We start from the raw sequence: 12400 nt of genomic DNA, 5'->3' as shown, positions 1-12400 counted from the left end.
TACTCAAAGGCCAGGATGAAACAGTTTCAAGTAAGAAACTCATGCTGCATTATACCAGAGTAATCACGGATTCTCTGTAAAATATAGAACCTAAGCATCAAGGGAAGTTGGTTTCTGTGACTGATAGTCCCCTCCTCCTCCTGTGGCACATACTATACGCATTTTGGTTGATGCTGTTCTGTGAATGCAAAGCATATACAATAGGTTTGATATACATGGTAGTACCTGTTCCCCAATAGGTCGGCTCCCTGCTCCAGAAGGGACCTGTGGTAGTTGTGAGGTGACAGCATGATGTGTTACATCAGAGCGAGAGCCAGCTCGACGTTGCAGGGATGGACGTCTCAGAATCTAAGATTAAAAAAACACCGAGACATATGTTTAATTATTTGATCCACACTCTTCAATCAGTCTAGCCCCCAAAGATTGTTACTTAAAAATCTCTTTTAGCCAGGCAGTGGTGGCACATGCCTTTAATCCCAGCACTCAGAAGGCAGAGGCAGGTGGATCTCAGGGTTCCAGGATAGTCAGGGCTACACAGAGAAACCCTGCCTAGAAGACCATAAAAACAACAACAAAAGTTCTCTTTATCTTCAGCAAAGATGGCATGTTTGGGGTTTTTAATTTTGTCATGTATTACATATTAACCTTCTTTGTTAGAAATATACTTAGTTTGTTTTTCTTTTTTCACTATAGTGGAGCTTGAACCCAGAGCCTTGTATCTGCTAAATAAGTACTCTACCATTCACTGAGTTACACCTCTAGTCCTTTTAGTACAAACTTTATTCTGAGACCAAATTTATTATATAGCCCAGTCTGGCCTGGAATTTACTATGAATTCCAGGCTGCCCTCAAATTTGTGATCTTCTTGCTTCAGGCTCCTAAGTGGTAGGTCTACAGACATATATCATCTAAATTTTTTAAAATATATACTATTTATTTTGTAGGTGTACTGTGAGTACATACACACATATATATGTACCAGGTGTACAAATAGAGATCAGAGAACAACTTGCAACAATCCAGTCTCTCTTTTCACTATGCGTGTTCCAGGGATTATTCAACTCAAGTCATCAGGAATAGTGGCAAGTGTTTTTACCCACTGAGCAGTCTTATGTGCCCCAGGCATACACCATTAAATGATACACACTAAAAAGCATTTTTTAAAGCTCCTCATTTCAGTAACTATTTTTTTTTTTTTGCTTTTAATAATATTTTATCCCATCTATTTTGTTATCGAGACAACTTTTTATGCAGCCCAGACTAACCTCAACTCCTCAGGTGCTGAGGATGGTCTTGAATTTTTAATCTCCCTGTCTCTACTGCCCAATTGCTGGGATTACAAAAGAGTACCACCATGCCTGGCTTTCAATATCCTACATTAGGGAAGGGAACGGAAGATTCTCTACCATAACCTCCTCGTATTCTTGGTCCTCCTGATTGTCATCTTCATTCTCATCATCTTCCTCGTCAGGCTCAGGCAAATCCTCATCATCATCCAGCTCGGCCAAGAGAGTACTGGCTCGGCAGCTATCAAGGAAATCTAGGAGGGAAAGGCAACAACCTTATTGTCAACACAATTAGTATTGACAGCAAGGTATCTTTGCATCTGGGGTTATACAAACCAAAGGTAAACTCAAAAGACTCAAGCACAAATGCCAATTAATGATGCCACCGATTTATCCTAACAATATACATAACATAATAACAACAGACAAGCATGGCAGTAAAAAAAAGGGAATGAACTCAAAGGATATTTCAGTCAACAAAATCTAAGAAAGGGCAACCGTGTAGATGATGTTTAAAACAAAACGAAGCAATTCCACCTTCATTCTCTGAACATTACACAAAGTACAATTTGAAATCATTTATTTTACCCAAAGATACCTACTGAGCATATCCTATGTGCCAAGAACTGTTCTATCACATATATACCATTGGAAACAAAACTCAAATGTCCAAAACTCTAAAAAACTTACAGAAGACAGAGGAGTCAATAAATAAATAACTAACATCTATAACACTAGCTTTTCTATAAGACCTTATGAAAACATACAGAATTAAAGCTAATCAAAAAGAATAAGTTTAGACATGGCAAGTTACTTAATGATAATGACTACTTAAGAATAACATGGATTTGTTATGGAATAAGTATATAGTATTTTTTTTTTCTTAGGATATCTCCCCCAATGAAGACTGGGTCATGCTACAGTGATAGTGCATACCTGTAATACAAGAATTCAATAGGCTGAAGCAAGAGAATCATGAGTTCAAAACCAGCCTGAACTACACAGTAAGATTCTCTTTAAAAAGTATGAATGAATGAATGAACGAACAAACGAGAGGGCTGAAGAGATGGCTCAGCAGCTAAGAGTAACAACTACTCTCCCAGAGATCCTGAGTTCAATTACCAGCAACCACATAGTGGCTCACAACCACCCAAAATGGGATTTGATATGTGTCTGAAGAGAATGATAGTGTACAGTGTACTTACATACATAAAATAAATAAATCTTAAAAAAACAAAACAAAACAAAACAAGGACCATCAAGAGGGTTCAATGGGTCAAAAGTACTTGCACAAGGCTGACAACCTGAGTACAATCCCCAGAATCCACAAAAGAAAGGAAAATTTGTCTCCTGGAAGCTGTCCTCTGACCCCTACATACACGTATCATATACTCATACAATAAAATGATAATAAAAAAATAATCTAAAAAAATAATTTTTAAATATGTCAAGTTTATATTGCCCAACATAAAGACATTAATAATCTGTTCTTTATGAGAGCTAAAAAACAAAAACAGAATAATGAGATTAAATAAGAAAGTTTTCACTAGCTATATAAGGGGAATACAAACTCAATACTAGAACTAAACCAAGGTGAAAATACATATTGATAAAGGACATCAGATTATCTATAATTATTTAGCAAACTGCATTTACAGACCTTTGAACCAAAAGTTTTTTAATCAAAATTTAGTAGAAAAGTCATGATATTGGACTTAATTCGTTTCAAAGGTAAACATATTTTAACATTGTGAAGTCAATATGTGTCCTATAATTACTGGTAAATCTCAGCATGACTGGCAACAATGTTAGCATCAGTGCATGTTTTTACAATCAATGGTTATCTTAAGTTTAATGGAATATATCTTTGGCATATGTGAGGGGCTATCCTACAATTTACAATAGCTCTCATGAACATTAATATGGCTGTATACTATATAAACCCATTACACCTTTGGTTCAGGTTTTAAGGTATATACTCTTAGCTTCTATAATAAAATTTTCTGATCTGTTACAATTCATTTAAGTCATTTTCCCCACATTCCTTTTGTTATTAATATACAAGAACAATAAAAGCTTGAGAGCCAATGGTGGTCCACACCTATAACCTTAGCTCTTAGGACTCTCTTGGCAAGAAGATCAACTATGCAAGGCTAGGTTGAACTACACAGCGAAATTCTATCCTGAACAACCAAACAAACCAGAAATGCTCCAAATTTCAAATATCTGAATATGCCACAGAACCAACTATGTCTCTCAAAATAGAAATTACACTGCATTAACTTTATACCTAATTAAAGCTTTATAAAGACTTTTGTTACTGTCATCCTTCAAACTAGCAGTCGTTAATGGTCTGTTAGTGTCAGGCGCGGAGACGAGCCACTTCATCACCTGGCACCTTTAGACAGCCAACAGCTGGGCATCGTACCCCTTTCACATGGCACCCTCACAGCCCTATTTAAGATTACCACAGTCAGGAACGAAAGTGAAGAGCTGGAGAGATGGCTCAACACTCAAGAGCACTTGCTCTTGCAAAGGACATGAGTTCAGTCCCCAGCAGCCATGCTGGGCAGGTCACAATCACCTGTAATCTAGTTCTAGGGATCTGACATCCTGTTCTATGGAACCCAGAATACCCATATTCACATGTACATACATACTGCACATACACAACTAAAAATATTGTATTAACAAATGAGTAGAAAGGGGCAGAGGGTCTCCATGATAACTTGCTTTTTTTTTTTAATAAGACTGTGATGTAATAATCACCAAATTTTGTACATTCAATAAATGAAGTACAGAAATTGAAAAATATGACTTTTATAAAAGTCATAACACATTAAATGTTTGGCTTAGAAGAAACCATATTATACAGGAAAAAAAAAAGAAAACCCTTTAAAAGAAGTATGCATTAAAAAGTAATTGAAATATATCCTTACATAAGCTCTTATTTTTGAAAGTATCAAAATTAATTTTTTAAAAGAACAGACGGCAGAAGATCCAGTTCAAGGACACAGAGCTCTCCCAGCCTGCAAGTCCTAGACTGGATTTCTAGTGTTGCCAAAGGGGAGAAAAGGAGCAACATGATCAAGGCTCTGTGGTAACAGTATTTCAACTCATCTTGACAGGAAGACAATTGTTTTATAGTCATTATTTTAAAGGACTGAACCTGAGGTGATCCACAGCAATACAATCCTAAGTTGTATATTCATGTTTATGGGAAGGAAAAAGCTGTAACTATTCTACAAAGTATAATTATCATGATGATCCCATGGTGGAGTATTTGGCAGTAATTCCAAATGTTGTAGAAACACATCAAGCAATGGGATATATTTTCAAATGTACTGAGTAAAAGAAATAGCTAAAGAAAATAATTTCCTCTAGTTAAAAAAAAAAAAAAAACCCACACACATAGGCATGTATCTGATCAGGTTTGGAAGGTAGGTACTATACACATTTTTTATTAGTTTTTTCTAATATGCTAAAAGAGCTACCTATTTTTTAAATATATCTTTTTAAACTGTGTATCAGTGTTTAGCATGCATATATGCATGTGTGCCACCTGCCACATGCCACATGCATGCCCAGTGCCAGCAGAAGCCAACAGCAGAGGGCATTTGTTTCCCTGGAATTCCAGATAGTAGTGAGCAGCCATGTGGGTGCTGGGAACTGGACCCAGGACCTTGGAAACAGCAGCAATTGCTAGTACCTGTTGAGCCACCTCTTCAGTCCCTTTTAAAAAACATTAAGAGAATTAAATAGTTTTTGTCTCTGACTACTTACTATACTGAAGGCATGAAGATAAAACTTCAGAACTTCTATGCAAACTTTAATGAAATTGAAAAAGTCACACACATGTTAACCAAACATCATGGTAAATGCCTGTAATTCCGGCACTCAAGAGACAGAGCCATCAAGATCACCCCAAGTTCAAGGTTAGCTAGTTCTCTCTACATAGTAAGTTCAAGCTAACCAGGGATACATAGGCAAACCTTGTCTCAAACCAACAAAATGCAGCTATATAATTATTTCCAAAATATCTCATACTTGTATATGAGAAGTATCACTTCACAAAAAGCACTCTTCTGCCACACATCTCATTCTACTGTCAGGTGTCAAACATTTTGTTATAATGGTTATTAAAACTTCATAATTGACAAGAGGCAACAGAAGATATGAATATTCTTAGACATCTACTTTGTTTATAATCAAATACTTTTAAAAACTTTTTAAACTTGTTTTCTGTGTGTGATTTTTTTTTGCCCACACCACATCCATGTTGTATCCTTGAAAGTCGGAAGAATGTTAGGTCCTTTGAAACTGGAGTTATGGATGGTTTTAAGCCACTGTGTGGGTGCTGTGAATAAAACCTGGGTCCTCTCTGAGACCAACAAATGCTCTTAACCCCTGAGCCATCTTTCTAGCCCCTATAATCAGATAATTTTTAATTCTCTTTTACATCATGGAGCTTTTCCATTTTATACAAAGACATCATTTTACATAAAAGATTAAAAATATATAAGGATGGACGTGGTGGTACACACCTTTAATCTCAGCACTCAGGAGGCAGGGACAGGTGAATTTGAAGCCAGCCAGGTTTATATAGTGAGTTCTAGACCAGCTAAGGCTTCAAAGCAAGACCTTACCTCAAACTCCATTCCCCACCAAGAATTCCAAAGATAACGCACAATATTAAGGATGGATGGATAGATGGATGGATGGATGGATCAGATTGTATATTTAATAAACTTTGACCTGTAACTTACCATATAAGGAATATTCCGCTTCCTGACCTGTGTCACTCTCACTAGAGGTTGATGTGAGGCTGGTGGTTAAAGTATTACTTAATGATTGACCCACTGATAAAACTGTTGTTGCCGTAGCTACATTGCTGCTGCTAGTAACACTCGATGTTGACATTGTCACTGTCGATGTAGTACCAGGTGTGGTCAAATTAGGGAAACTCTGAGCACCCATAAGAGGAGAAGCTAAAAATAAAAATGAAGTAAATCAGTTAAATATATAGTATTGAAGGAACCTTAAAAAAAAAAAAAAAAAAAAAAAAAAGAATCAAGATACATACTTTAAACTCCATGGAACATATTAATAATGAAAACATTGAAAAGCAACAACTTTGGGAACCAAACTGAAAACCAACTAAAACTTACTGTTTTTAAAAACATAATTATCTTCAAAACATTTAAAGTCTAGCTTTCACAAAAAATAAGCAAGAGAAATAATTGTGTTGTAATCTTCATGGGAATCACTAGGAACTTACAATGAGACAGCGCTCGGAAGCTGATGTGAATACAGGAGCTAAATGAAAGCCGTACCACAGGAACATTACTATTTAACACTCACTAGTCATCTAATTTGTCACGTAATTTTATTTAACCATTTCTTATACATGCAAGCTCTCTGAACTCTTATACTATTTTAGATTCTTCAGAACTTGACTTCATAGTTCCAAGGTGCTGCGTCTGATGTAGTTTACCTGACATCAGCTAAAGGCTGTAGCCAGAACAACTGACCAACAGGACTTCCTGGGGATCCCTCAGAGGGGAAGGAAGCATTGGGTCCCAGAAGGAAAGGCTCACTTACTTGCGGTGCTCATCACATTCCTCCCCAAAGTATTAGTGTTGTTATCACTGCTGCTTCGGCTTAGGTTCATGTTGTTCGTGGCATTAGTCCGTGCTATGTTTGCCACTCTCCTTACAAAGCTCTCCAAGCTAGATGTCTCTCTTGAGGACAGGTTAGGTACACTTGCACTAGAGCTCATAGGAGCCCCAGCTGCCAACAGAGAGCTCACGGACAGTCTGTTACTTGCTGAAGAGCTAAGGGGTCGTTGTGAAGCTGCTTCCTTATTAGTTAATTCAGATACCGAACTAACATCAGGAGAGCTAACACTAACAATTCCCATGGATATTGCACTAGACTCCCCAGGAGCTCGAACAGAACTATCAGGGCCTAACTTCCTTTCAGCATTTTCACTTCCCGTTTCCGCTGTTAGGGTGCTGGTGCTTGCACTGGATGATGACCCTACTTCTGCTTGAGGGACGTTTTCAGCAGATGAAAGGACAACAATTGGTTCATGGACATCAGCTCCTGAAACTATACTGTGTTCCATTACAATTTCTGATCTCCGTTCCGTTTTGGTCGAACCCAAGCTGATGTCGCTGCTACTGGCCACGCTACACACAGAACTGCTGCTTCCTTTTCTACTTGAGGAGCCTGCAGCAGCAGACGTCTTGTCTGGACAGTTGTTTTTCACCAAGCTGCTCCATGACTGCGTTGTGCCTGAAACAGTGGATGAAACAGGTTTGGGTGATGCCACTGTATCAGGGTCGTACCCTGGAGCAAGCTTGAGGTCAAATTTTCCTTCTGCGCCCATACGGTAAGAGTTTGAGCCACCAGCATCCCAGGTGACATCAATCCAGCCTGGAAAGGGACAGGAGTTTGTGAGACCCAGCAGACAGCAGAGAGGAGCATCAGACAGTAGCTCCACAATATGGGATCAGCGTTTCATCAGCGCTGTACTTCCCTCAATCGCTAACCAACAGGCTTGCCAACTAAAAAACAAGTTTTGAACTCAGATTAATTAAAATATTATTTGATACTATTATTAGCCTATCTGAAGAAAAATACTATTTAATTATCACACAGTAATGTTAAGAAGTATGCACTATATACAAGGTTTCTGGGATATCTCTAAAATTCTTCCTTTTATTATATTTATCTCTGGACAGCCCAAGACTGGCAATATTTTTCCTTTATTTAAGACAGGGTTCCTTTGTGTAGCCCTGGCTGTCCTGGAACTCACTCTGTAGACCAGGCTGGCCTTGAACTCAGAGATCCACCTGCCTCCCAAGTGCCGGGATTAAAGGCGTGCACCACCACCACCAGGCCAACTAGTGATATATAAAAACATTGTAAAAGTGATATTTACATCTATTCTGTTAAAGGGGAAAAAAGACTTTTAAAAATTGATGCTGAGGGTGAAATCTATGGCCTGACACATGCAGGCATCTACCACTAAGCTACATTTCCAACTATAGAAACAATATTAGATGTAGAAGAAAAAAACTACTGAGATTTCAACTAGTGAAGATTTTTTTGAACTGTTATAAATATGTTTATATGATTACCAAATGTTTCTTCTTGAAAGAAGTAACAACCATTAATTTCTAAGGTTGAAATAAACCCTTAAAAAATGACAGATAAAGCATGCTTATGTCACTTATGGAAATCTTAGATTACTGGCTCAAATAAAATACTGAGTTGGCATTTCATTTGTGTTCTCAAAGTTTAGTGGTTACTTAATTTTATGGTTTAGTGTACTAAATTTGAGTAAGCACAAAAACATCTTAGAAATAATTTAAAAGCAAGCTGAGTTCCTTGAGACTTTATATACGAAAGCTAGTAACACACTAAAAGATATCTGATCTATACTTACTTATATATGAAAAATGTTAGTTTTTTTTTTAAAAGGGTAATAAAATCCCAAAACTAAAAAAAGTAACTGATTAGGAAGGAAGCTAATGAAAAATTCAGTTTTACTTTAGTTGGAAGCTAACTATCTAGCGGGGAAACATACATTAAAAACTTGAGCTAGGAAGTACACTGAGCTTGTACAGAGTTTCAGGAAGTTTCTGCACACCTGAGCACTGATCCACTGGCCACACAACCACCATACACTAAGTTCATGTTCATAACGGGGCTCAGTGGAGCACTGAACCTCCTGCACGTTATCTGTTTATGAGGTAGTTAAAAGGAAAACCAACTGCCTCAAGTCTACAGAAGCTTAGATAGTATGTATGTGTGTGTGTGTGTGTGTGTGTGTATATAACAGATATAAACATATTATATGAATTTTGTATTTGTATGTTGAAATAACTTTTAAAGAACCAACATTTAACTATCTTTTGCTACACAGAAAAGCATAAGAAAAGGTTCAATAATATATCCTAGTATTAAAGTTGAGATTTGTATTGCATTGATACCGATATATACTTAAATGACCAAACTATATATGAATATTATTAAATATAAATATGCATTTGTTTTACCCAGAAGGCAGGTGAATCATATTTTGCCTTGACCATTGAATAAATGAAGTTTAACAAAGTCCATTTACAATTCTGCAGAATAAGTAGATAAATGGGTAGTTCTAGCAACACAGAGACTCTCAGAAGAGCAATGGATATACCTGATGCAATGTGGGAATATACTAAAAAGTACACACCATTTATATTATGTTTGAGAAAAATTTTAAAAGGTGAACATATTTATACCTAAATATAAAATATTCCTATGCTCCAAACATAGATTAAAAGATAGAGTTAGTAAAGATTACCTATCGTGGGAAATGTATTTGAAAACTAAAAACTCTGACATTTTTGAAGCTAAAACTGGATTTCAACATTTAGAGGATGTGTCTCTCTTGAGTTCTAAGTTCTGAAATTAAGATTCTAATTTCTATGTGGTTGTTCCAGCTGTCTCCTTCCAGAGGAAAATGAACTATATTGCATATTACTGGCTATCATCCTCTTTGTAAGATACACACTTCAACTTATAAGAGAGAATAAGAACTTATTAACAAGAATAAGACACTTAAAATTTTAAATATCTTATTAGAATGGCGCTCTTTTAACCCAACCATTGCTGGTATTTTATTTCCCTGTAAACCTGTATATGTTTTTAGTGGTCTGTAACTGGCATTCAATGCTATAGAAATGTGTTTAGTAATAAGATGATCTTCAAGGAATGAAAACTTTAAAACAATAGAATTTGCTAATTTATTAGTTATTAGTTAAATTGAATGCTTTTAATCACATAAAAGTAAATGCATTAAAAATAACCACTATTCTCCTAAGGTCTATCTGCCTTTAACTTTTACTTTTACAGACAGGTCTCTAGCCTAGGAACACCTCCAGGCCAGGATTCATGCTGTGACTCAAACCCAGGGCTTCATATCCATAGAGCAAGCACTCTACCAACTGAGCTGAAGTTCCAGTCCCATAATTTTTATTATAGCTCTTTAAATATTAGAAAATAAGAATATAAACACTTTACATGTTTTAGTGCTCAGTACAATTGATAAGAAAGAATTTACTATGATTCAAGCAAATCACTTGCTACCAAGAAAGCCTTTTAAATGTTCTAAAAAACTAGCCAGGACAGCTGCTGTGAGAGTTAACAGTAGCTTATTATTTGGGTAAGGACTTTTGCTAAAATCTACAGCACAAAGATTAAACTGAATTTACCTTCTTTCTACAATGAGCCCTACTACAGAAGATATCTGCAGCCCTACTACAGAAGATATCTGCAGCCCTACTACAGAAGATATCTGCAGCCCTACTACAGAAGATATCTACAGCCCTACTACAGAAGATATCTGCAGCCCTACTACAGAAGATATCTGCAGCCCTACTACAGAAGATATCTGCAGCCCTACTACAGAAGATATCTGCAGCCCTACTACAGAAGATATCTGCAGCCCTACTACAGATAAATTCCCCCCAGAAGCTGGTAGACTGTAATAATCTACTGTGATCAAGAAACTAGTCCTTATTCCTTGCTCTACAGAAAAATAACTTTGAACACTAATCCTCTCTCTTCTCTATGTCCTCAGTACAGTAAAAGGGCACTACCTAAATCCCAAAACTACCAAGAAATTCATGTCAGGAATTAATGGTAACTTGAGAACAATGAACTAAGGAAAAAGAAGAAATGGATCTGAAATACTTTATTTATATTAGCTCAAGAATCACTTTACAATATTAGCAAATAGATTCTAGTCAAAATTCAAGATTTTGTTTTATTTTAATTATTTATTCTAAGTAAATGAGTTGTTACTTTTTAGAAAGGGTCTTAACCATGAAGCTCTGATTGGCCTGGAATTATTAGGCTGGCCTCAAACTCAGTGAGATTCACTGCCTCTGCCTCCGGGTGCTGAGATTACAAACAGATGCTACTACTTTCAGCTTTTTTCATTTTAATGTAAAGTCATTAGTTCTTCTAAAAAGTTCTGGTATATTTATAAAATCCACAAAGTATCCAAAGACAAAGGAAGTCACGTGGTTCGCCACCAAGTGCTACAACTCACCGTTGTGCAGCTCTCCGGTGACCGTGCCTTCTCCCTGCGGGCTGCCATCCTGATCTCGCCACTTCCAGTCAAGGCCTCTGATAACCCGTGCTCCTGGAACCATGTACTTCAAGACCTGAGAGCGCACCAGGCGCCTCTGCCTTCTAAGATTAGCTTCTGCTTCTTTAGCTGCTTTCCCTATGAGATCAGAATTAGAGAAATATAACCAAGTCACTTTACTAAGCAGCTATAAAAAGTGAGAGAGGCCTCATGTCTTCTCATTACCTAGTTGGTCTTCGCACACGCCATTTACAGTGCCGTAGAGTTCAAAGCCAGAGAGTGAGAGGTAGTGCGTCTGTCCACTGGCATTCTTCCCCATCTGCTTCAGCCTCACGTGCCGCCACCCTTGTTTTTCATCCTTTGCTGGGTCAAGTGGCCACGTTGCAGTTGACCTGTAAATGCATTAGACAAAGTGCTGTAAAATGATTTTTTTTTACAATTACATGAAAAAAGATAGTGCAGGAACACTTTTTTATACAATAACAAACTTTAGAAAAAAGAACACAGCCTTAATTTCACTTAAAATCTGATTACAAAAAAATAGAAAGGCCAGGCATGGTGTTGCATGCCTTTAATCCCAGCACCCAGGAAGTAAGTTCAAGGCCAGCCTGAAATACAGACTGAGTTCCAGGCCAGGCCATCCAGGGCTACACAGTGAGACCTTATCTCAAAAAACAAACAAAACAAATTGATTACAAAAAATGGATAAAACATTAAATATGAAATTTAATAAATACTTAGCTTACTTACAGTGTCAAATGATTTGGTTAATGCAAAAAGGATGTTTAAAAGGAAAAGAAGTATTTTTAAAATGAAATTTCTTTGTAAATTCTTGCCATTTTAAATATATTGAAATTTTTAACTTTAAAATTCAAAAACTTTGCCCACTAATCCTAATAATAATACCACTTCCTTTCATGCTATACCAAATATGGAAATCAATTTAGAAAAAATAATTTTTAAAATCTAA

At 36.7% G+C, this 12400-nt stretch overlaps 1 protein-coding gene across 8 annotated transcripts in view; it reads right to left on the bottom strand.

The window, feature by feature from the left end:
- Hectd1 (HECT domain E3 ubiquitin protein ligase 1) overlaps nt 1-12400 on the bottom strand; it is a 95089-nt gene that overhangs the window by 20007 nt on the left and 62682 nt on the right. For 2 of the 8 annotated variants that reach the window (XM_034514353.2, XM_034514356.2), the window contains exons 23-28: nt 11656-11822; nt 11392-11568; nt 6888-7724; nt 6053-6274; nt 1407-1540; nt 226-348 (exon numbers count right to left, since the gene is read on the bottom strand). In XM_034514353.2, the coding sequence (XP_034370244.1) occupies nt 226-348; nt 1407-1540; nt 6053-6274; nt 6888-7724; nt 11392-11568; nt 11656-11822 (1660 nt within the window). The remainder of the gene's footprint in view (nt 1-225; nt 349-1406; nt 1541-6052; nt 6275-6887; nt 7725-11391; nt 11569-11655; nt 11823-12400) is intronic. The other 6 variants (XM_034514354.2, XM_076941893.1, XM_034514355.2 and 3 more) reach the window with 3 other exon arrangements.

The sequence above is a fragment of the Arvicanthis niloticus genome, chromosome 11, assembly GCF_011762505.2.
Source record: "Arvicanthis niloticus isolate mArvNil1 chromosome 11, mArvNil1.pat.X, whole genome shotgun sequence".
In the NCBI taxonomy this organism is placed as follows: Eukaryota; Metazoa; Chordata; class Mammalia; order Rodentia; family Muridae; genus Arvicanthis; species Arvicanthis niloticus.
The sequence above is the reverse complement of the archived record's forward strand: the minus strand, read 5'-3'. Positions and strand labels throughout refer to the sequence as shown.